The following is a 25,962-nucleotide window of genomic DNA, read 5'->3' on the forward strand; positions in this document are numbered from 1 at the left end:
GCCTGGGCCGGAACCCCTCTGGTCTATATGCCGGCTTCCGTACCCTGACTGTTCTGCATTCCGTTGTCACTTAAATTAGTCGGCTTCCGTGGCCCTAACTGTTGCTGTGTTTTGAGTAATGCAGATTCTATCAGAAATGTGGTTATTGGTGGATGGATTTGTGGCCTTCGGCAGTCCCTTTCACTGATTTGGGAAAAGCCATGTTTTTAGAGCTTTATGGAAGGCCATGTAGTCCTGGTTGTGTCGAATATGGGGAGGCAGTGAATTCCACAGAGTTGGTCCCAAGGTGGAGTAGGCTGACCCTCGAAACCTGGCTGAATTGTAGGCTGGGATCACAGGTAGGAGGGCCGTGCTTGACCTTAGGGTGCGTTTTGAGCAGTAGGGCGTAATCTCCTCTAGGAGGTATGTCAGACCGGTCTTGTGCACCGCGCGGTGGGTCATGCATATGATTTTGAACGTGGCCCTTTGTCCAATAGACAAACCATCGGACCATCGTTTTTTAGCCTGCCATACCATTACTGAAAAGGAAAGACTTATGCAAATTAGGCTTGACCCATCCCAAAGGCACATATCAAGCCTGAATTTGTATATTACATACCTTCTGCACAGGACCACAAGCAAACCCAGACATGTTTCGGCATCATTGGGTATCATCCATGATTTGTGGCTTGGGTCTCTAGGCACAGCATAATCTGGTAATGCCATGCATCACTGTCAAGTAGTTCTGCCCTTGGGATTATTTCAGAAATCATTTTGTTTAATATAGGTAGTACTCGGTCCTATCCTTTGTTTGGTCTGCAAGTCCTTAGGAAATAGTAGCTTCTCTTTTGGGTTTTTCCTATTCCAACTGGGTGATTAGATGGTTGAGCAATTCATGTGGCACCAAAATGTAATAAAGGGTAGTTGATAACACACTGCCTGTTCTTCGTGGTAGGTGGCCATAACAACGTTGTTTAAGTGTTTGTAACTTTGTTTGCAGGCTGGTTTGCAAGCTGAACACAAGAACCACCATTTTGGCAGCCACGAATCCAAAAGGGCAATACGACCCCAACGAATCTATTTCCGTAAATATAGCACTGGCAAGCCCTCTCCTGAGCCGATTTGATCTTGTGTTGATCTTGTTGGACACAAAAAACGAGGATTGGGACCGCATCATTTCCAGCTTCATTCTAGAAGAAAAAGGTAAACGCACATCTGTTCTAGGTAATGTTTTTGGGGTTTGAAAGATCGGTTAGCAAGTGAACAATATTTTCATTGATGGATTGCAAATCAACATTTGCACTGGTTACTTGTAGGGCATGGATATGTGCCCTGCCTACTTAAAAGTTAAATAAAACATAATGCATAGTTGGACAAGGTGAAGTAGATCAGGCAAGAACAAAATAATTAGAGAATTGAAAGTAGAAAGGACGAATCTGATCTACAAATCGATAAAGAGAAAACATCACGCTCTCTGACTCTTCATAAAATCAGCAGAGTCAAAACGTGGAGAATGAGTGTCCAGTGAGCAAGGAGAGTGATTTTTAAAATAGTGGCTATCAGAGACCAGCTGCGCAGATTTCTCCGAATTCAGTTGAATAGAACTTAACATTTTTTACACTGCCGACACTTTTGATTCTCAAATAGGTTCTGCAACAGAAGGCCCTTGTCTTTTTGCAGAATGTCAATGTCAGTCTTTCTTCTCGATTCAGTTAATAGCTTTATGGTACGTGTTATGTTATGTTAATTTAAACTGTGCACAGCTACCACGCAGGGGCCGTCTCCAGGCACTCGCGTGGCTCTGCAGGAAAGAGGGCAGGGTTGGTTAGTGAGGCTAGAGGGATAGCATAGGTCCAGAACCAGGAGAAACTGGCTTCTGTGTGTGTTGGGTTGCACATGGGTTGATTGTGTGCACTGGTTTGTTGTATACATAAGGGTGAGGCCCAATGCCTGGGGTGTTTGTTGTAAGTGAATGTCTGTTATGTTGGGTGTGTGTTTGAGTGTTTTATATGTAAATTGTCTGGTATTTAAGGTTGTAGTTGAGCGCATTGGCGTGTGTATCCGTTAGGGGGAGTTCCAATGCCTAGGTTGTTTGCGTGTGAATGTCTGTTGTGTTCGGTGTGTGTTTTATGTGTTAAATTGGCTGGTATTTAAGGTTATGGCTGTGTACACTGGCTTGTTGTGTCTATAGGGGTAATGTGCAGTGCCTGGGGTGGTTGTTGTATGCAAGTGTTAGTTATGTTGGGTATGTGTTTGTGTGTAGTTTGGCTAGCCGATGGGTATGTATATTACAGGGAGATGTGTAGGAGGGTAGCAGGAGAGGGGTGCTAAGTATTTTGGGTACTCTGGTTTCTTCGTACTTTGGGTACTCTGGTTGCTTAGTACTTTGGGTACTCTGAAGGTTCCAGGTGGCGATTCTTCATGATTCGATCTAAATGTGAGGCAAGGCTAAACTTCACAATCCATGTAAATGTGGCGCATGGCTAATCTTCACAATTCTACCTAAATGTGACGCATGGCTAATCTTCACAATTCTAGCCGAATGTGGCGCATGGCTAATCTTCACAATTTTAGCTAAATGTGACCCATGGCTAATCTTCACAATTCTATCTAAATATGACGCATGGCTAATTTCATAATTTTACCTAAATGTGATGCAGGTCCAATTTTCACAATTCTCTCAAAATGTGACACAGGGCTAATTTTCCCGATTCTTTCTAAATGTGACGCATTGCTAATTTCACAATTCTATGTAAATGTGACCCATGGCTAATCTTCACAATTCTATCCAAATGTGACGCATTGCTAATTTTCACAATTCTGTCTAAATGTGACTCATGGTAAATCTTCACGAAATGTCTATTGAAAAACATTTACTATCCCCAAAATACATCCAGGTGCAATACATTTCTTTTCAGCAAAATACATCTAAATCTTGCATGATTAGTATACATATAGGTGTAACACATTTCCTTCCACATTCAGTACAATCTTTAACTATGAAGCTTGCCACAATGGCTGACTATGGAGTATAGCACAATTCGGCACAGAGGCTAATCATGTTGGCATCGTTTAAATAGCAGTAGTAGTGTAAGAATGGCTGGGTTTATGGAGCTCAGCAATGGTTGTGCTTTCCGCCAGTATCACCCCAAAAATGCTATTATAGGGCATGGCAACGTTCAACACAAACTAGCTATGCTGCAGAACCAAATTGGCCACCTGTAGGGCACAGCGCAGTTATATCTCAGAGAGCAGCAGGGGAGTATACAGGCTAAACCAACAGTTCGATGCCCCCGGGCTGACGTGCGCTTTCAATAAATCCGAATAAATAAAAAAAATAAATAATAAAAGTATGGCTACCATATGTAATTTAAGATCCATCTAGTGTATAGTTATTTTACACACTAACACCGAGTGCCAAAATGGCTACCTTACACGATTAGGCTAGATAACAATAGGTAATACGAGTGGTGGGGTTTTTCTGAAGTACGGTAGTGCCTGTACTTCCTGCCCACACCACACTTACCATGTCCGTTACTGCTGGTTGACTGCGGCAGGCGTTCCAGGTGAACACAGGCAAACATGACATGGTGCTGCTTCTTCAGGAGCTACCCTTTGCATTGTGGCTATAAACTGGTGGCTGCCCGGGCAGAAGCTGCCCTGGGTCCTGCTGTTAAAAGGGTGTCTAAAGCCAACCAATTGGTGCGCAAGGGAGGTGGGGAGAGGGAGGGAGAACGGCCAGGGGAGGGACAGAAGGGAGGAAACAGAGGAACAGAAAAAACATAGAAATAATCACCAGAAAGACAGAGAAGATAGCAGGTGGGGGAAACTAAAATCAGAAAATGAGAGAGGGAGGCATCACAGAGAGAGCAAGCAGATTGGTCAGAAAGGGAGGTGGGAAGAGGGACGGAGAAAAGCCAGGGAGGGACAGAAGGGGGGGGCAGAATAACCAACATGGAGAACAGTAAAAAGATAGAAAGGACCACCAGAAAGAAAATAATCAAATGGGGGGAAAACAAAAATCCGAAAATGAGAGAAAGAGGCATCAAAAAGAGAGAAAGAAAGAGAGAGAGAGAAGGGCAGATGGGGAAAACGAAAATCAGAAAAAGAAAGAGGCATCCGAGATAAAGAGAGTAGATGGGCCAGGAAGGCAAGATGGGGTCACTCAATTGCTTTGGAGCAGCAGTAGCATGATCTGCTTGCACGTGTCCTCTGCACTTCGAAAAGGCCGCTCGAAAGACTGGGTAAGAAAGCAAGGCTTGCACCAACAAATTGGTGCGCTTTGGATGCGGGAAGAGGGAGGGAGAAAGGCAGGGGGAGGGACAGAAGGGGGGCAACAGGGGAACCAACATGGAGAACAGAAAAAAGATTGAAAGAGGCACCAGAAAGAGATAGAAAAGCAGATGGGGACAAACGAAAATCGGAAAATGAGAGGGAGGCATCAAGGAGAGAGAAAAGAGCAGGTGGGGCAAACGAAAAAATGTGCGTCTTCCCTTCAGCCATGGTTCCGGATGATCTCACTAGACTGAGCAGTGGCATTATTCCAATCCTCATCTCTTGTGTTAAGCATTGGATTTCAGGTGCCGGATTGATTTTGCGAAGTCCAACCACTGGTTTGTATATTTGTGTTAATGAATAAAGTGCACTTTTGCCAAGCTACTTGGCACAGATTTAAAGATGCCGCTTTCTAATAAGTGTGTGGGTGCTAACCGGAGCTCTAACAAAATCTTTAAATGTTTTCTTTTGGAGCTTACTTTGTTTCTCTACTTTGAGTTATTTCACTGTAGAGGAGCAAGTGATGTCATCTCTAGTGCCTAACCCTGACCTCCGTCATACTGGAAGAACAGCAGTATAAGGGCCCTATGTGTGACACTAGGTATTCTGCTAATACTGTGTCGAATGTATGAGAGACATTATGCACTCAGACAACCATATCAAATGTATCCTCGTAAGGAAGAAGTGGCAGTATGTCGACATACACAATTCGGCATAGAAGAGTTATAAGTGAAATTTGAAACAAGTAAAATGACGTCATAAAGAGAATATATGAAGACGCACAGAAACAATATGCAGATACTTAAAGAATGAAGGACAATTGAAGTAATAAGTAATCAAGTATAAAGAGATAGAGAAATAGTCGACGAGTGAGATGAAGCTCAGGAAATGTACATATTGTTTAGATGTATTTCTGAACTATGACCTGGTGGGCAGAGGTTCAAAAGGCCAGCCTAGTTTCTTGGAACAGGATAACCTTCTGGACAAGCCTGACCAATCAAGGTAGCATTGGGGCGGTCGAGACTAGGTCTCAGGAGGGGTGAAGTTGATTGAAAATCCACAATGAGCACACACAGGAAAAACCACAAATTACTCTGTCAGGTGTATATATCAAAAATACATATACATGTATTAAAGGCCTATTAACTCAAACACAAAGTAAATCTTCAGCAATATTAACAAAACAAACACAACACTTCCTATGAAACATTTATACAGTAACAGTGGCCTAAAAGACTATTACACAAGTAGAGATCCACAACCTGCAAAGAAAGGGGTCACGCAGTGCGAATACGTTTTAGGTAGTCCTTCAACAATTCAAACCCTAATAGGCAGTCCAGTCCCAAAGAAGTGTGGAGCCTTGCGCTCAAAAGTACATTCAGTGCAAGAGCACTCGATTGTGCGGTTAAGTTCAAAACAAGTCTTCTTCAGTGGGCTGTACTGACTCAGGAAGGTGAGTGAGGTGATCAAGAATAACTTCCCACTATTCAAGGAGGGTCTCCCCAAGAGGGTAGAACAGGTTGCAAGAATTGGGAATAGCTCAGTAGCACAGGCTACCTCGATAAATGAGAGTGGCCCTCAGGGGACACTTGTGCGTAAAAGTCTATGGATGCGCCAGAGGCCACCGGTAAGGGATGCAAGTACTTACCAACCCTCGGCACACTCCGGGTCAAACTTCGCCAGTCAAGTCCAGTTTGTTCAGGGGTTGTGTTCTGGAATTTATTCTGTGGTGGGACAGTGGTGATTTCTCCGCTCCTGTTGAAGGGATCAGGCCAGTTCCACTGCAGCGAGTATTAAGGCAAAGGGGGGGCACAGCAGCAAGGCACCCACGGAGATCGTCACCACAGCTGGGCGACACAGTGACCATGTATGCTTGGGTTCTGGCATGCTCTCCTAATTCCAGACTTAGGAATGCTAGGTGTATGAAACTTGGTGGGAGAGTGCATTATGCCCAGAGCTTACAATCTCCAAAGGCTCAAGTCGAAACTCGAGATGTCGGTGGTTCCAAGGCAAAGGTCCCGTATGAGCTGGGTAGTTCACTGGGCGGTTGTGGAACACTACCAAGCAGGCTCGTTTGCAGGTTCAGCAGGAGGTGCCGAGAATAGTTAGTCCCACTATTCCAATGGGTCGAAGTGCCCTTGCAGGCCTTCTGTGATCAATGCGAGACAGGGACTCCAACGGGACAACAGTGGGGTCAGGGTGCCAAACCTTCCAGCGGGTCACCAGCAGTTCAACGGATCTGCTTCAGTGGGTTAGGATACTTGGCTCCTTTACTAAGTTCGGTGTGAACTCAGAAGATCGACCTTGAATGGGTGTAAGTGCCTTCTCTTATCCCGAAACTCCAGCCCACATCCTGGGCACGCACACACAAGGCATGCAGAAGCCCGCAAAAGCTTTGGTTTGCGCAGGGGTCTGCATGACCAAATAAGGACTTTCCTGGGTCTGCTCAACCTGGGGAAGGCAAAGGGACAAAATGGCCAATGGACAGAACAAAGGACATTGTGGCATGGCCGTTTTAGGCACTGGCCACTGTCCTGGGCCAAACGCTGTATGGCTGCAAAAGAACACTGTATGGACCATAGGAAAAGAGTCAACAATGCTTTAAAAGTAACTGCTGCCACCAGCTCTGTCCTGGGCACACTTGTACATTCACCCAAAAGCCTTTGAGGGTTTCTAGGGCCTTAAAAATGAAAGGATAGATAGACTCTATGTAGAAAACCTCCCCCAACAATTAGAGAAAACTAAACGGGATTTAGAGAGATGGAACCCCATGTCAACCTCCTGGTGGGGCTGGATCACAGCAGTACAAATGATTATACTCCCTCGAATTCTGTATACATTCCACACCCTACCGATAAGAATCCCAGCATCTTACTTCAATACCCTATCCAAAACAATAATGGCGTAAATCTGGGGGAAAAAGACCCCCCACTACCCCCGAGTGGCAAGAGCGGTCCTCACAGCGCCGTCCCACAATTCCGCAAATACTATGAGGCATCGTAACTATGGGTCTTGAAGTGAACATAACAGAAAATATAGGCCTCTCAAGACAGGGCAATAGCAACCACCCACCTCCGACACCTGCTCTGGAGAGGGAAACAATACAGACACCTGAACCTCCTAATTAGCACAGTAATGAAGGCAACACTAGACCCATGGGATAACGCCACGAATGACGAGACATTAACAAAGGACCCTGCCTCCTTTATGCCAATGTTCAATAACCCAGAATTCCCCCCGGGTATGGAAAAGGGGTCGTATGAGAAATGGCCGGATGTGACAAGATAGGGGACATGTATCAGACCCAAGAAATCAGATCCTTTGAGGAATGCGTGTCACAGTTAGGCTTGACTCCCAAAGACAGATATAAATATGAACAGCTTCACCACTGGCTGCAGTCTCCACGGATAAAACAGGCAGCAACAAGGGATCTAACACCGTTTGAGACCTATCTCATGGCACACACTGGCACAAAAGAATTTGTTTTAGACACCTACAGGTTCTTGAACACTCACTCCGATGGGTCACATGGCAATACATGAAAAGGTGGGAAAAAACCCTCAGGGGCACCTACTCAAAGGAACACTGGGAAAACTTATGGGGGGCAATTCCCAAACTCACAAGAGCAATCCAGACAAGGGAAATGTGGATAAAGATCGTGGTACAGTGGCACTACACCCCGGAAGGACTCCACAGAATGTACAGAACAACCTCAAATACTTGTTGGAGGGAATGCAGAGGAGTTGGGGACTGGAGGCATATATGGTCGGACTGCCCGGTCATCCAGCAATTCTGGGGAGATGTTAAAACACAAATGCAACAGATATTCACAGGAGCGGAGGGTCTGGGGGAAGAGGTATGGATGTATGGGCTATGGGATCCTGAAGTGGAACTTTTTGGGACTCCTAATAGTGGCATGGTTAGCTATAGCCCAAAAATGGAAACAGAGAACACCACCAACAATATTTCAATGGTTGCAAAGAGTGTGGTCATACATCACTATGGAGCGACTCACGTATAATATCCAGAGGGAACACAATAGATTCCGGACAGACTGTGGCGCAGCCCTTAATTATCTACAGAGCGATTATATGGACCAATGGTGCCCACATAAAATAAAGATACTCGACTTGCTCATTTAGAGAAAATAGTGACATTTGCCAAGAAGACTACAGGTCTCCATGGAGACTCCTTCGGGGGGCGGGGGAGAGGGGTGGGCTGTTAGTTATATTCAGTAAACTGTTAAAACTCAATAAAAACATCTTTTAAATTTTAAATAAATGAGACCCCAGCGCACTGTACTCTAAGTTACATTGTGCAGTGATAAAACGTTACTAAGAAATAGCAACAAAGTGAAAGACTAAGGGAAACAAAGTCTTCCAGTACTCACAGTCTGAAGAGCATGTCCGTTTCCCCATAACAAAATGAGCAATAGCTCAGCAGAGTGTAGCAGAAGGCTGGGCTCTACTGGCAAAAGTCAGGCTAGGATGGTCAGACAACAGCAAAAAGTTGTGGGGTTCACAACTGGAGGGAAAATTACCCATGAATGGAAATCTTTCCTAACACATATGAAGAAACGCAAGGTAGATGAGATTTATAGAAGCTTGCTGTAGTAGAAACGTTAACGTAAATAAACCGGCCTTGATTAAAAGATGGCAATTAGGCTGTGTTGAAACTACCCCAGAGACAAACAAAGGCTGCAGAGCTGGGAGACACTGTAGGAATAGTTTTGTGTGAAGAACAAAGAATATCTGTTTTGCTAAGACTAAGGATGGATGGCAAGATATAATTGGAAACCATAAAGGGAGTTAACCAGGATAAGCTATAACAAAGGGCGCATTTATCTTTGATTAAGCAGAAACGAAAATATCTGCAAGTGCCAAGTATTGGGCAATCGAGAATACAAAAAGCATATGTAAGATGGAACAACCAAGTCTCCAGAGGCCAAGAAGAGTAATAGCACTGAGCACAATTAAATCAAATAGCAGTAAATAAAAGGATGAAATGGACAGATTTGTGGTCTACTAAGACGTGATTCAGAACTTGATAACAAGGCCTATCCATTAAGCCTCAGACAAAGATAGTGGTGTAGCCTGACTCCCTTAAAAATTCCTGAGAAGAAAACAGCACGGTCAACCATAAATGAAAAGCCTTGGCTTTTGTGGCCTAATTGATGAGAGATGATAGGCTAATTGACCAAAGTGTGCAATGCTCAAACGTCGTTCTGTGCACCTGGGTTTAGTTTTGTTCACATGCTGCTGGCAAGCCGAATGTCCAAGGCTGCGAGAGTATGCCAACCAATTATGAGTGGCTATGAAGCAGCATTCTATACAATGTTGCAGAAGCCAATCTGCTATTAGTATTTTTGCTATAATCCATATTATACGTATTTTAGAGATAGTTCGAGGCATGCCTGCCAGATAAGGGGCAGCCAATGATGCTATTAACACTTACACATATACTCTCTATAAGTATATATGATCCCCTAACCAATCCCTCCCCTCGATAGGTTTTGTTGTCTGCCACGTAGGATGATGTCATAGCTGACGTACATTGCAGTATAAAGTCTTTGTGTAATCAAAACTTAGGTGTGACTGCATGGACTTCAGATTGTTGTTCGCAAGATTGCCTAACTTTATTTGAGCTGACAGTAAAGTAGTACTTTGCCATATTTTTTTAGTCTGTTCAGTTATTTGGGTTTGATATCATGTATTTTGATAATTCCATTTTGCGCATGAAATATGCTCCGGGCGCTACTGCACCCTTTGGTAGCGGTGCAAATGGTTCAATGTCCAGTCGACCTGGCCTGGGCCCAGATCTAGACTCTCAGACGATCGACGTCTTCCGACATTATGCAGAAGATCGTGGTGCTTTCTGTGGAGAGCGGCACGCAATACACATTTGTGAAAAGAGTCGGTTGGCAAGTGCCCCTTTGATGAAATTCCTGCCTGGTCCCCTCAGGTTCCCCATGGATGGAAGGCAAAACTGGTTGATTGGGGAAGAGTCGATCCTGAGGGCCTTGAGCTGAGCCACGGATGTAAGTAGAGCATTGCAAGTGGCTTATAAAGGGGAGGGGCTATAGTGTAAGTGCAAATATATGATAAAGGGATTTGTGTTTAAAGAGATTGATGCCTCAATTTCAGGTTCCAAGGGGATCAAAGAATATGCATTAAACTAAAAAAAGAGTGTATTATAGGGATTCCTGAGGCAAGTGCCAATTAAGAAGAATGCGTATTACACTCCAAAATGGGGTATAAAGTGAGATGAGATAGATTTACTAAGGGAAAGTAAAGGAAGGTGATAACAGGAAAAAGGAAAAGTGCACATGTATCTTGGTGATATAAATATATTGGTATAAAACCTTTTTATAATGTTTAAACTAAAAAATATAAAACAATAGTAACAAAATCAACTAATTATCAGGCCTTAAGATAAAGTGATTGACGTCAATCAGAGAAGGATAAAAGTGGAGAGAAAAATAATGAAATCAAATAAAGGTTTGTGCAGCAGTAATAACAGAACAGGCTAGCAAGAATCGTTAACATTTCAAATGAAAAAATAAGGAGAAAATGATATCATATAGATTTTAAAATTGGTCTTTTTGTAAACAAAAAAAGGCAGTGATTAATGGTGCATGCCCAAATAAATGTTTCACTTGCCATCATGGGGGACATGCCTCTTTTACAACTATGAAGGACATTACCAGTGTATACACCTACAATTAGGCAGTATCACGTGGAGTGGGTAAAGGGAACGACTAATAAAACACTTATGCCGTGGCCTCAAGCAGATTTGTTGTCAAAAACAGTATTGCGACTGCTACATGCACGAGGGAGAAGTAAAAAAAGGTTTGCCATTTTAGAATTATGGAAGATGTATCAAAATGAGAAAGAAGACCCACCCGAGAAGGAGTGGATGCTTAATCAGCAGAAAGAGGAAGGCGTAACAGCCTCAGTTCTTCTTACTCCTCCCAAAAATGACAGCACAGTGAAAGATAAACTGGGAATTTATCCTGTAAATTGATGGCAGCGGCGGGGTATGTTAATCCAGCATACACACCTCCCGCTTACAATCGAAAAGACCGCAAGGAAGAAAGTAAGAATGAGGAGTGAAAAAATATATCAACATGCGATGAGCAGAAAGAGCATGATGAGCAAAGAACTAGACGATAGAAATAGACGAGGAAGCCAAGAGACAAAAAGTGAAGGACAAAGCTAGGAAGGGGTTATAGTACAAAACAAATAGATAGGAGGACAAATATTACTCAAGTTAGATGGGAAGGTCATCAATGTTGTTACAGGGAAGAAAGAAAGGAACGGGAAAAGAAAGAAAAGGAACAGCAAGACCATACAAAGAGGAATAGGAGAAAGAGAGGAAACAAAGGGAAGAACAAAGAAGGTACGAGGAACAAAAAAAAGAGGAGAGCTTAGCGGACAGAAAATGGGGTGTAATAGAAGCCCAGAAAATGAAAGAACATAGGTTGGAAAGAACGCAAGAGGAAGAAGAAGACTGGGAGATGAGGCGAAGGGAAGTAGAAATGAGAAGAAGCAGATAGCAAAAGAATGATGAAATGAACTATCTTGTTAATAGAAGCATGGTGCCAGTTGAAGCACAAAAATGGTGGGAAGAAGAGAGGATCACAACAGCCTCTTAGGGTGCTGCAGGGAATACTGAGGATACAGACATGGGCTGACAAAAAAGAGGCAGAGTTTATGGAAAATAATTGGGGATCTATATAAGCAAATGAGAAATAAGGATGATTACTAAGATAAAGGGAATATCGAAAAAACCCAAAGGAACAGGAAGTAGATTGGGTGATATAATGCTACAGGAGTGTAGCGCATGTTCAGGAGGAGGAAAGGAATGAAAGCCATACATGTAGGGATATCATGTCAGACAAAGAAAGGGAACAAAAGGAAAAGGCACAAGGAGAAGGGTGCATGTGGTTTTTCGATGGACCAGAGTATAGAAAAAGAGGTAAAATGGTAATTTTGAAGACCCTAAGGAAAAAACACTGGAAACAACACCATATTCTGAGCGACCACCAGTACAATCGCACAGTGCAGGGGATGTTTGTCCACCATATGTGAGCAAGTTAACGTTGTTGCCAGAATGAAGACGAACAGGCAAAACCAGCCACACCTGGAAAACGAGGAGTGTAGGTGGGTATGATTATTGGTGAGGGTATACACAATTCCCATTATTAGAGAATGGGGGAGGGCGACCGCAATATATTCCATGGCCACAAATTGATAAAGCCAATTTGAAATGTAAATTGCCTAGTTTGACTACAGGTGCTGGAAAATGGATCTTTGATTCAGAAAGGATGGCAGTGGAAATGACGTTAGCAGTGGGTGACCTAAAAGGCCTTCTAGCAGCCAGTGTAGGGGAGGGAGCAGATGACATTTGGAAGTGAGCGGGGTATGCGAGTGTAACCGCACAAATTATGACACATGACGCAGCACCATATAATAACTGTAGAGCAGAATACTGGGAACCCAACTGAGTGGCGACTGTCAGCGACTTGTTCCAAGAAGGCGCACTAATAGACTTCATCACCTTGACAGAATGGATAGGACTACGCAGAGGCCAATACATAATGTATAACGCATTGCTTAACACCCTTAAACAAAACTGGGCTGCAGTTGGCGACCATCTTAATCCCAGTTTAATCCAAACAAATCCATTGAAACCTTACACAATATGGCAGACGGACGTCATACAGTGTCCCACTTATACGAACTGCTTCTCACCCAACACTTGGCCCCAGTGAGAAATGCGAGACAGGGGTGGGAACGGGACCTGGCGGGACCATTTACGGATACAGCATGGTTGCAAGTGCTCGCATACGACAAACGTATCTAGGAACACTAAACAATTACACACAGATTATTTTTAACACCCCAAAAAGTCTTCAAGTTCAGGAATTTTTAGACGCAGTGCGGCCCAAAATGCAGGCTAGAGAAGGCTGGTATGTTGCATATGTGTTGGCACCACTCTGAACTACAACAGCATTGCAAAGCAAAAGCGAATAAACTAGCTAGGCAGATGTAAGGTTGGATGTCTGCTCTCCCTCGGCCTGTCTGCTAGGAGTGTTCTCACGGCCAAAGAAAGCAAAACATATTAATAAACTGAAAGACTTAGTTTATGTACCAGCAAAACGCCGAATAACGATGGTTTGGAAGTCTCAAAACAGACTGACTGTGAAACTCTAGTGCAAAGACCTGCAAAAAAGGGGAATGGCATTCTGGCAGAGTGCTACCCATTGGGGTCAGGCGGAAGAAGGAGCCGCCTTAGCAGACTGGAGAGTACTCATACAAGATCTGTTTACAAATACCCTTGGTGCATCAGAAAGTGTATCCCCAACAATTGAAACGGGCATGTTGACCACAATGTAAAACAGATGAAGCCTGTATACCGATAATAGGAACTGTATAGTTGTATAATAGGAGCTGTATAGTTGTATAAAGGCGGGAAGAGGTGATGAAGCTGTGAAGTTGCCCGTTGGGATAGGTAAGAGGTTGTTGGGGTATAAAGTTAAGCACTCGTAGGTAGCCATACACCAAGTATGCAGAATAAGTTTGAAATGTTGTTTACTGTGTATGCGATTATATTGCAAGAAAAATAAAATTGGTTTAAAAACAAAGCAAAAACTGCAGAGTAGATGTATGGCGAGTACCCTGACACATCAGACATGGGTGCGATTATGACAAGGAAAATGGGTGAGGATGAAGACCCTGTTTATTCAAGAGATTCAAGAGTGCTGGAGGCTCGAGACAAGAGAATCATGGGATAAAACAGTTGCATTCTTTTACCACATTTTGTGTCAGGAGCTGCCCAAGCCAGTACAACGGCAAATGAAGAAACAAGTGGGAATGGAAGTGAAGCCCTGGCCTGAAATACAGTACATCATTGTCGATTGTTGCAAGAGAGGAATAAGAAAAAATCTGAGGTTAGAAAGCAAGAGGAAGCAAAGTTAGTTCAGAAAATATTGACAAATTAGCCATAGAAGGAGCAGTATTGACAAGCGGTGAAGCTGTGGTAACACAGAGTACATGAACAAAATGAGGTTCCTATTGGTAATAGGAACTCCCGTCCCCTGCACACCATTCAATAGTGGAAAGAATCTTTCCAAACAAATCGCAATGATTTTTATCATTTCAAATATTCGTTGTCTCAATATTTTGTGAATTTTTTTAGCAACAATCAAGGTAGTCAAGTATTAAATGTAAAATTCAATCAACAAATTCAAAATAACCAGTTTTCACATGTAAATTTCAAATTATTTCTTTTACTCATTATTCAAAAAAGTATTATCATTTTCCAAAAAAGTATTGTCATTTTCTTGAGTTGTATTCACTCCAAAATAATTCCCAATAAATTATTTTTTTCTCAAATAGCAGTTCAACAAAATTGTACAAAATGTTCCCCAATTGTTTTTTAAAACCAATACTTTCAAATGAGCTCAACGCGTTTCGAGAGATTTTTTCTCTCTTCTTCAGGAGCAAGCACTTATTTATCACTGATGTAGTAATCACCAATTTCAACAATTCTTCATTATAAAGAATAACCAATTCTTCCTAGTTAAATCAAACCAACTTGTCAAAGTAAAGCATAATTTTCTTTTTGATACATATATCCACAGGATTTTTCTGTGTCAATTTATTCCGTTGTGAGATTATGGAAACGTCATCTTTTCATGATTCCCCATTTATAGATGGTTTTCTGTGAATAATATAATCTGTGCATTAGTAATTTAATGATGCAGTGTGTGCTAGTTTTTAACTTTATACATTATAGCATTGTACCTGTAAGTTTCTCTTGTTCACCAATTTGCCACACAGGTCTATTCCGCTTTTGATTCGAATAATCCAAATGGAATCTCAGAAGTAAATGTCAAGGATGGCACTCTATTAAGAGTGGCACTGGACACCCAGGAAGGAATGGGTGGTTGTGCCAAAGTAAAGTGGACAGAAAAGTTCACACACAGCTGAAAGAAAGGAGAGTGAAGAGTAGGCAAGTGTAGTAAGGGAAAAGGTACAGGATAGATTCCCTCTAGGAGTGTATGCAGATATAGGAAAAGAGTATTCCACGAACCTTAGGAAAACTGTAACCTTCTGCACGGTTTGCTATAACAGAGGCCCACACTGTTTGCTCATGGCTTGGAACAAAAGCTATGGGTGCCTGTAATGTAGGAAACTAGACAAGGGAAAGGGCAGAGGTTGCCTGACGGAAACCGACAGACAAGCTCTGTACAAGGGGTTTACAAACGGGGGTTTACAAACAGTACAAGAGAAGACACTAACAGATAAATCCAGGGAAAAGGAAGTTGAATAGCAAACTAGCAGAAGGAAATGAAGGGAAAGCCGTATAACAGGATTGGATAGGGAGAAAGAAATGAGGGTCGAAAACAAGGAAGAAAGCAAGGGAGCAGCAGTCAGGAAAACAGGAACTGTAATACCTGAAAGTTAATGAAGGTAAACTGATGTGGATAGCAGAGGGCGGTAGGGTACAAGGTAGAAAGCTCAGGAAAGCAGGGATGCAATGGGCAAGCCAAAAAGAAGCAGGGCTGTAAGGAAGGAAGCCCCGAAGGAAAGGGCTTAGGGCAGCGGAGTGAAGCAGGCTGCACGGCAAGGAGCCCAGAAGGGCCGGGCAGCAAGGAGTGAGCCCAGAGGAGTAGGGCCGCTGACTGTAGAAGGCTGCAAAAGGACTGTAGAAGGCTGCCAGACTGGGAATCCAGCGGACGAAGACTGTAGGTTGAAGGCAGCGGAGCGTGATCTGCTGCAAGGCAGGAGCCTGGGAGGCAATGGCGGAAGGTAGCAGCGGAGCGTGATCGGCTGCAAGGCAGGAGCCTGGAAGGCAAGGGCGGAAGGTAGCAGCGGAGCGTGATCGGCTGCAAGGCAGGAGCCTGGAAGGCAATGGCGGAAGGTAGAAGCGGAGTGTGATCGGCTGCTTGGCTAGATCCTGGAAGGCAAGTACAGAAGGTAGCAGCGGAGCGTGATCGGCTGCTATGCAGAGGAACCGCATACGAAGATACGAAGCTCGAAGCAAAAAGGTGCAGGAAGGACTCTTGATGCAAGAGACTGAGCCCCTGCAGGCAGCAGCTTTTATACTGCCCAGCCCAGCACAGAGGCAGGCTAATTGGTCGCACCTGGCTAAGCACACCTGCAGACAATCGGCCACCTCCCTCTGTTCCTGAGCTGGTGGAAGCAGAGCAAATCCCTAAGGCTTCTGGGGATTGTAGTTCCGAAGATGATGAATAGGAAGGGCCAGGAATAGATGGTTGTAGTCAAGTGCATTGTGGTAAGTGTAGTTTCGCAAATGGGAAATAAAGTCCAAGAAGTGAATATCAGTTGATCCAAGAGTTTTCCACAGATAAGTGAATACCAATTTGTCCATTTTGATCGCCAATGTAGGCGCCCATGGCGCAGGCATGACAGTATGCCCCCCTCCAGGCCCCTCTCCAGGCTCCCTGAAGACCGACCTACAAGAGGAATGTCCGTCATACCGTGAAAGAGTCTCATACCAAAAAGGCACATCATGAAGCACCAAAAACTGTTTAAGGTTGAAAGGTGAGAGTCTTGAAGGGAGGAGACATTACCAATGTTCTGAACCTTTGAGGTAGATTTCAGAAAAGATAAAGTCTTTGGAGCACAAAACCCAACAGTGCGTTCAAGAACAGATGAACTGTGAAGATCTACTGCTGGCTCCATGGCAAATATTGCTTTGAAAGTAGTGGTCTTCCTTAGGGCTGGCAGCGGTACAGTACTGAGAGATGGAACCAGAGATACAGCTGAATTGGTTGCTCTAGGAAGGTTTTCCAAGGCGTCAGAAGCCGCAATGGCAAAGTCAAGATTTGCCGCAGAGACTTCAGGAATCACAGTGGCGGGTTCTCCATGAGTTGCAGGAAGTTCAGAAGCCACAGGTGCAGGGAGATTATGAATGGCAGTAGGTAGCTCCGGTGCTGTAGCACCTGGGAGAGTAGGTGCCATTTGAGAACCAGCGGGCAGGGACGCACCTGAGACTGATAGAATAGAGTCTGGTAGTTTAAGTGCTGCAGAGGTACCAGCAGGAACAACCGGAGTTGTAGTCTTAAACGAAGAGCTGTTAACTGGCTTAGCAACAGGTACTGTCCTTGCAGGCAGAGAGGAAGGGGGTGCTTCTACTGCAGTAAGAGTGATGTGAGATGCTGCATCAGTAGCAGATTCAGAAGTACTGGCAGGAGAAGCAGCAGAGATTGGGCTGACAGATGTGGGGTCAGGATAAGGTAGGCCTTCTGATGACTGGCCTTCAAAGTCTGGTGTGCTCAGGTTGCTAGGTGGGTCTGGGGTATAGACTGTTGGAAAAGCTGGATTCCTGACAGGTACTGGGTATTGTTCAGGATCTGACTCATGATCTGGTGTACAAAACCCCTAGAAGCAGAGTACATCTCTGATTTGGTCACTTTGGTAGAGGCTGTAAGTGAGTAAAGGACAGTCTTGAAGGGTAAGAATGGAACTATCCTTGGACTCAGCAGGATCTCCAGTCAGAAGATTACACTTGATTTGTGGTGTAATAGCAGTGTGAGTGATTTGGCCCACCGAAGGAGTTAACTTTTCACTATCTGAACAACAGCCTGAGTTACTGTGGCTAGTACGTGAATGAGCTGTGTCAAACTTTAGAAGGGATGCATATGCTATATTTAGGTCTTCCATCTGCTTGGTATAAATCTGTATCTTTTTCTCGTTGCCATTCCAGGCCTTATGTCGATCTCTAAAGACAGAATGTCGGGTGTAGGACATAGTGTCAGATGGTCTGGTAAATTGTGTCCCTTTGCTAAGTTCTTATAATGCAAATAGACGAAATCATCATAGAGGTCTTCGGTGTGTCTTTTAAGGCGTAAGAGCTGCTCTTGTAACTGGTATGTTCCTTTAGATAGTTCTACAACTTCAGAATCTGGGATAGTAGAAAGGCCAGGTGTAGCGATATGAAGACTGACCTTAGTGTTATTGTGGTTAGTAGTTACTGGGGAAGCATTAAGACAACCGATGGTCAGTATTGGTCTTTTGTACCCAGGACCAGCAGCACTAACCTCAGGATACTTACTGAATGTCTTGGCCTGTTAAATGAGTGTTATCAGTGGTCTGGGGAGATTGTGCAGCTTGCCAAACTGATCTTAAGCATTTCACTTGGGCAACAACTTACTCTGGTTGAGGGTCAGTCACAATGAGTGCAATATCTTTGACTATAGCAGTGTTAGAAGAAATGCCAGAAGGCGCAGGAGTGATTTCCACTGTTTGGGCTAACAAAGTCTGCAAGAATTCATTATCTTGTTGTAGCTCTTCAACAGATAAGGACTGCGGATCATAGTCGCAAATGTCATAATAGTTATACATGGAAGAAGGGTCAGCAAGCCAGTGAGTGTAGTACCGTGCTTGTAAATCTTTGTTTACTAAGGCAAGACTGTTCTTTAAATTAAAGTTGTTTGCTGTCTTTAGGGAAACTGTAGATTATTGCAAAGGTTTCTTAACCCGAAAGGAAAGCAGCCTTGGTCTGTGTGTGCCTTTCCTGCCTATGGAACAAGACATTTTTGGCTCTTGCATTCTGTCAAGGATGGCACTCTATTAAGAGTGGCACTGGACACCCAGGAAGGAATTGGGTGGTTGTGCCAAAGTAAAGTGGACAGAAAAGTTCACACACAGCTGAAAGAAAGGAGAGCGAAGAGTAGGCAAGTGTAGTAAGGGAAAAGGTACAGGATAGATTCCCTCTAGGGGTGTATGCAGATATAGGAAAAGAGTATTCCATGAACCTTAGGAAAACTCTAACCTTCTGCACAGTTTGCTATAACAGAGGCCCACACTGTTTGCTCATGGCTTGGAACAACAGCTATGGGTGTCTGTAACGTAGGAAACTATACAAGGGAAAGGGCAGAGGATGCCTGACGGAAACCGACAGACAAGCTCTGTACAAGGGGTTTACAAACAGTACAAGAGAAGACACTAACAGATAAATCCAGGGAAAAGGAAGTTGAATAGCAAACTAGCAGAAGGAAATGAAGGGAAAGCCGTATAACGGGATTGGATAGGGAGAAAGAACTGAGGGTTGAAAACAAGGAAGAAAGCAAGGGAGCAGCAGTCAGGAAAACAGAGGAACTGTAATAACTAAAAGTAAATAATGAAGGTAAACTGATGTGGATAGCAGAGGGTGGTAGGGTACAAGATAGAAAGCTCAGAAAAGCAGGGAAGCAAGGGGCAAGCCCAAAAGAAGCAGGGCTGTAAGGAAGGAAGCCCCGAGGGAAAGGGCTTAAGGCAGCGGAGTGAAGCAGGCTGCACGGCAAGGAGCCCAGAAGGGCCGGGCAGCAAGGAGTGAGCCCAGAGGAGTAGGGCCGCTGACTGTAGAAGGCTGCAGAATGACTGTAGAAGACTGCCAGACTGGAAATCCAGCGGACGAAGACTGTAGGTTGAAGGCAGCGGAGCGTGATCTGCTGCAAGGCAGGAGCCTGGGAGGCAATGGCGGAAGGTAGCAGTGGAGCGTGATCGGCTGCAAGGCAGGAGCCTGGAAGGCAAGGGCGGAAGGTAGCAGCGGAGCATGATCGGCTGCAAGGCAGGAGCCTGGAAGGCAATGGCAGAAGGTAGCAGCGGAGTGTGATCGGCTGCTTGGCTGGATCCCGGAAGGCAATGATGGAAGGTAGCAGTGGAGCGTGGTCGGCTGCAAGGCTGGATCCAGGAAGGCAAGGACGGAAGGTAGCAGCGGAGCGTGATCGGCTGCTATGCAGAGGAACCGCATACGAAGATACGAAGCTCGAAGCAAAAAGGTGCAGGAAGGACTCTTAATGCAAGAGACTGAGCCCCTGCAGGCAGCAGCTTTTATACTGCCCAGCCCAGCCCAGAGAACGTCGTTCGTCTACATGGTTTTCCATCCATATTAATCTCCGATTGGGGAAGCCAGTTTATTTCTCGGTTCTGGAAGAGATGTTGCCAAATGGCACAAGTTGATGTGCGTTTATCTACCAGCCACCATCCTCAGACCGACGGCCAAACCGAGAGAACAAAACAGACATTGGAACAGTACTTACGGTGCATGTTGCATCAATCAGAATATAATTGGAAAGACATTTTATGGATTGCTGAATACGCATACAACAATTCTGTGCATTCAGGAATTGGCCAGACTCCTTTTTATACCTTATTTGGCCACCATCCCAGAACTTCGGATCTTGAACCACCTCAAGACCTTGAAATGCCCGCCGTGGATAACTTACATGCCACCATAACCCGAGCCTTCAAAGAAGCCAAGACTCATTTACAGCAGGCCAAGGACAAATATAAGGAAAATGCTGACTTACATCGGAGCGAAGTACCTCCTTACCAAGTTGGAGATCAAGTGTGGCTGGCGACTAGACATCTACCACTTAAAGGCCCGCAAACTTTTAACCCAAGATATATAGGGCCTTATCCAATCAAGGCTGTAATCAACCCGGTAGCCTTCAAACTCGATCTGCCCCCCAACATGCGAATCCATCCGGTTTTCCACGTATCACTGTTGAAACCTGTACAACCCGGAACCAGGCTACTCAAGCCACCAGAACCAATCCCAGTAGATGGGGAACTGGAATTCGAAGTTAAAGACATATGAGATTCTAAGATGTCCAAGTCAAAGGTTTTTTACCTAATTGATTGGAAAGGATATGGACCTCAGGAGAGATCTTGGGAACCAAGCGATCATATACATGCACCTCGTCTAATACAAAAATTTCATCGTAAGTTTCCACACAAACCAAAGCCTCCGGACAGTACATCCTTGGGAGGGGCCTTGGGGGGGGAGGTACTGTCATGATGCCTACCTCCAAGGAGCCAGACAGGGCCCGGCACCCTCAGAGGCAGGCAACATGTATACTAGGGAAGTCCCAGCCACCCCAGATAGGGGCTCTTTGGTCTCGGTCCTGGCGCCGTTGGCGTCAGGCTCATAAGGGATAACAGTCCTGGCACCATCAGCGCCAGGCTCATACAAGATATGGAAGGAATAGTGTTTGGTGCAAACTTACCTGGCAGACCATGCTGCAATTTCCTTACCTGGCAGATCATTCTACAACTTCCAGATGAAAAAGGAACTACTTAACCACACGGGTGTGGCTGGTGGAAGGATACATACCTGGGACTACTTGAAAGGCTATTTAAGCCACGCCCAGACAGCAAACCACGCTTCGCATTGTTCTGCTCATAGCAGCTGGACGCTCACCGTGCCTGCTCCTGCTCCAGTCCTCGACCACGCCTGCCAGCATCCTGGAAACACCTAAGGAGAGAAAAGGGAAGAAGAAACAGGTGAAAACAAACCTTACCTGTTAAAGCTGCATTCCGGATTCAGCGCGCCAACGTTCCTGCAAAAAGACATCATTTTAAATACTCACCGCGTCGCATACATCTCGGCACACTTCTCTTACCTGCATGTGGCGCCTTCGGCTCTGCGACGCCCATCCGGATCTCCTGCAGCATTCCAGCACCTACGGGGAGACGAAGAGAAGAAAGCAAGGTGAGAAGGGGAAAATAACCAAGAAGCACTTACCCGCCAAGCTAATTCTTCTTACCTTCGGGTCGATGCCATTCCTTGGGCATTTCAGCACCCCGGCCCCTATGGGGAAAAAGCAAACATCACATTAGTGAATGCAAGAACCGTAGCAAACAAACTATTTTAAAACTTACCTGCTTACAGGTCGGACTCAGCTTCTGCTTCGTACCGGCTCCATTTCTTCGGCATTCTCGAACTCCGGCCCCTAAGGAAAAAGAGACAGGAAAAGACAGTAGTGGGCCTACACCAAAACTCACCTGAAATCAGGTTTTCGACGGAAACCGCCCTCAGCCCGGAGTCTTCCATTACCTGCAAAAGAGAAGAGGAACAGTTTAGACTCAAGCTTGCCATAAACATTTACGGTACTTACTGGAACAGACAAGCAAACTTGAACTTACTATCCAGTGACTTAACTGGATCCCAACGCGTCCCTGCATCAGAAGCAGGATGGAGAGCTCGCCTTTTCAATCCCTAAGGTGAGTCTCCACAGGGAATTACAGAAGGGTTGCAAGGAGGGTGAGAAGGGGAACGGGAGATCAACACAAAACCCGCAGAGTATTAACCCTTCCTTTTCGCTCACAGAAGGGTATTCATCCGAGCCAGACAAGCCGGATTTGGGAACCCAGGCCACTCCATCTTCAGGTTGCTGAACATCTCCTTCGAAGAGGCCACTGCCGTCCAGACCACGCCCGCGCCTCTGTGGGAACCAGGTGAGCGTTACACTTCTTTAGCCTTTTAACTACATCCTGCCTCTAGCTCCACCTCTTCTTTAGCTGCTCTTCAGCCAGATAAGTGAATTTTTTCTTGCTGCAGAGCATTTTGTATTATATTGTACTGTGTCACTTGCTAATATTGCATGTATTTGATTAATCATTGTGGCATGCGCTTGCTAAATACAGCACGAGCACTAGACACCTGTACTATTAGTTTGTGGGGCTCGTTTCAAATATAGCCCGTGTTTGTGTTATACATGCCCGCGACAGTGCTGCCTAACATCTGTAGTGCCACAGTACACCGAGCAGGTCCCGTGCTACGCTCACGGCACGCCCGGGGACTCGCTCTGTGGCATCATGAGCTGGCCCCCTCCATTGGGGAGGAGTGGAGCTGTGCCACTTATCCACATTAATTGCTGGCATTTAACCGTATTTGTAGCGAGCGAGGAATAGAGGCCACTCCGACGCTGATATCAACGGTAAGCGGTGCGCTTCAGCTTACCCAACAGCATGTGGAGAAGGAGGCAGCTTTGACACGAATATTGGTCAGTATTGTATAAAAGGCATCCGCAAGCTCCCAAGGTTGGGGTTTATTGCACAGGAGCACTCTGGAAGATTGCCAGAGACGCATGCAGGCCACAAAGGGCAGCTCTTCATGGGTGAGCTGCCTTGAAAGTAAAATGTGTTTGGAGGAACCTCCACACATAAATCCTACAGAGGAAGAGAATAAGAAAGAAAAATGGAAAATAATTTTAATAATAAATTAACGTTTTTTCTGTATGACAAATTACATGGAACTGAAAGCATAATTGTACACTGCTGTGTATGAATATCAGCTATACTTATTAGCACAGATTAACAGCTGACAGCTGAGGGTGCAAGCCAGGCTCACCAGAATTAACCCCACGGACGTGTGATGCTGCCTGCTTGGTCCAGGCATTGGCACTAGTACCGGATTACAACCCTCAACCTCCAGCATGTCAGAATATGAATGGAGCAAGGAGGAACAAACAGCGAGCAATCTGGCACTCAGATTCAAACAGGTTACTGGAGGATTCATTAGTGGTAGCTGTGGCTGAAGGAGTGAGGCCTATCCAAGAAAGGCTGGCCACCCTAAAATCTATCATAGGGCAGAAGAGGTTAAGCACCCAGAATATCAATGAGAACATGTCCGCGAAGGCCACCTCCACAAAGGAGAGCCTTCAGGGGAGTACCATGACCTGGAAGAGGAAATCTTCTTCTTCTCCCCCGGGTCCACGTTACAGGGTAGAACATAAGGACCCAGAGGTCACTGACGCCTTTGGTAAGCGTTAGGAAGCCCACCTCCAAAAGGCAGCAGTGCCAAACCTCATTCGCCCCTCACCAGGGGAAGACAATATGGGTGATACAGATGAGGAAGTCGGCGAAGACTCGCCTGAACCATCAGCTTCCTCCTAAAATGATGAGAGTAAACCGTCCCACGTCGGAGGGAAGAGGGCCAGGAAAGAGAAGCACCTGGAGCCTCTGGAGATGGAACTGTCAGACATGTTTGACCGGGATGACATCAGGAACCCAGATCCTTGGACTGGCAGCCATCTCCGAAGGTGGCCAAATACATGGCTCAAAGGATCCAGAAAGCCCTCGATAAAGATACCAGAGAGCAGAGTGCCCGCACCCAGATTTAGCGGGTTAGGTAGCCGAAACACATGAGATTGATCAGAAAATGATGACGTTTGTCACTTTAACCTCAAAAGATCCGGGAAAAGTCATGGACAGGTCCTGGCGGAGCTGTCAGGAGAAACTGTAGGATATCACAGACCCGCTAGCAAAGATGATGGATCTAGCTGAAAAAACTTGACACCAGAGAGGAGGTGTAGGTAGAGATGATGGCTAGTTGGGCACAGAGAGCAGTCTGCCTCCAAGGAAACACTAACTGTGCCATCTCTTCGGAGAGATCTAGGAGCCTCCTACTGAAGATCAATTCGAAGTTGAGCGACCTTGCCACCTATGAAGCAGGGGAGGCAGCGCAAGGCCTCCTGTTCGGAGAGGCTTTCAGCGAAAACTTGGGAAGGTTCATAGGGACGTCCGCCTCTCTCTGGCGAAAGTGCAATCATCTATAAAGAAGATCTTCCTGAGTTTTTGCCAGGACCGGCCGGTATCTGGGTGGGGCGGTCAGTCGCTTTGAATCCTCCCCAAGACACCAGGGCGTCAGTGCTCACTATTGGGAGTCCAGGCAACAAAGCTCCTTCTTCCCCTCCAGAGGGAGAAACACCAGAGGCCATAGAGGAAGAGGGCAGGCAGAGCTCAAGGACCAGTCTCAGGTGAGAGAGACACTTGGCGCATAACCCCCTGTAGGAGGGATGACGTTATAATTTTGGCAAAACTGACGCAAGCTGTCCAGCAATGCATAGGTGTTGCCAACTATCCAAGGCTTCAGGCTAGAGTTTGCACAGGTCCCAAGCCAAATGTCAAGGCTGAACTTCATGGTCAGGCTACAAGCGGAGGAGGCACTCCTCTGCAGCGAGCTTGCAGAGCTCAGGGAGAAAGGGGCAATAGAGCGCTGCAGCACACAAGGGCCCCGATTTGTCAGCAATATGTTCCTGGTCCACAGGAAAGAGAAAGTGCAGCCAGTGATGAACCTAAAGGAGCTCAACGGCTTGGTGGTTTACAGGCACTTCAAGATGGAAGGCATCCACCAGCTGTGGGACATTCTCAGAAAAAACGACTAGCTGGCCAGGATATACTTGAAAGATGCAGATCTGACGGTTCCCGTAGCACCAGCAGGCCGCCCGTTCCTTGCATTATGGTGGAACGGGCGATTCTGGCAATTCAAGACTCTGTCCTTAGGTCCAGCATCAACCCCATGGGCGTTTACCAAACTTATGAGGCCAGTGGCAGCATCCTCCTGATGGCAGACAACAGGGAAGCCTTACTATATCAAATAGAATAGGTAAAAGATCTCTTATCGTCTCTAGATTTTCTGGTGAACCGAGAGAAGTCGTACATGTCCCCTTCCAAGCGGATATACTTCCTCGGCTTCTTATTGGACATGCAGAAGGCGATGCTGGAACTCCCAGCGAGGAAGATTTGAGATATGAAGAAGGAGCTCCGGGCATGCCTCATCTAGTCGGCCTATCAGCTTCCTCCATTCAAGCGATATTCCCAGGTCCCCTGCATAACAGGGCTCTGCAGAGGTTGAAGATCAAGCATCTTCAGCAGGGTCTGAGATCTCATCAGTTAGTTCCTCTCAATCAGGATTCGCACACAGAACTGCTTTGGTGGTTGCAGAACATGGAAGCGTGGAACGTGCAGGCCATCTTTGGAGACAGTCCGGATTTGGTCATGTAATCAGGCGCCAGCAGAGAGGCTGGGGAGCCTGTTGCAGTGCCCTAGAGACTGGAGGGAAATAGGTGCCCAGAGAATTGGAGTTACATATAAACTGTCTAGAACTATTAGCTGGATCTTTCGCAAT

At 45.4% G+C, this 25,962-nt stretch overlaps 1 protein-coding gene across 2 annotated transcripts in view; it reads left to right on the top strand.

The window, feature by feature from the left end:
- Positions 1-25,962, top strand: part of MCM9 (minichromosome maintenance 9 homologous recombination repair factor) — a 907,286-nt gene that overhangs the window by 785,351 nt on the left and 95,973 nt on the right. For both annotated transcript variants that reach the window (XM_069606612.1, XM_069606613.1), the window contains exon 9: positions 980-1,182. In XM_069606612.1, the coding sequence (XP_069462713.1) occupies positions 980-1,182 (203 nt within the window). The remainder of the gene's footprint in view (positions 1-979; positions 1,183-25,962) is intronic.

Source organism: Ambystoma mexicanum, chromosome 4p, assembly GCF_040938575.1.
Source record: "Ambystoma mexicanum isolate Mex_15411 chromosome 4p, UKY_AmexF1_1, whole genome shotgun sequence".
In the NCBI taxonomy this organism is placed as follows: Eukaryota; Metazoa; Chordata; class Amphibia; order Caudata; family Ambystomatidae; genus Ambystoma; species Ambystoma mexicanum.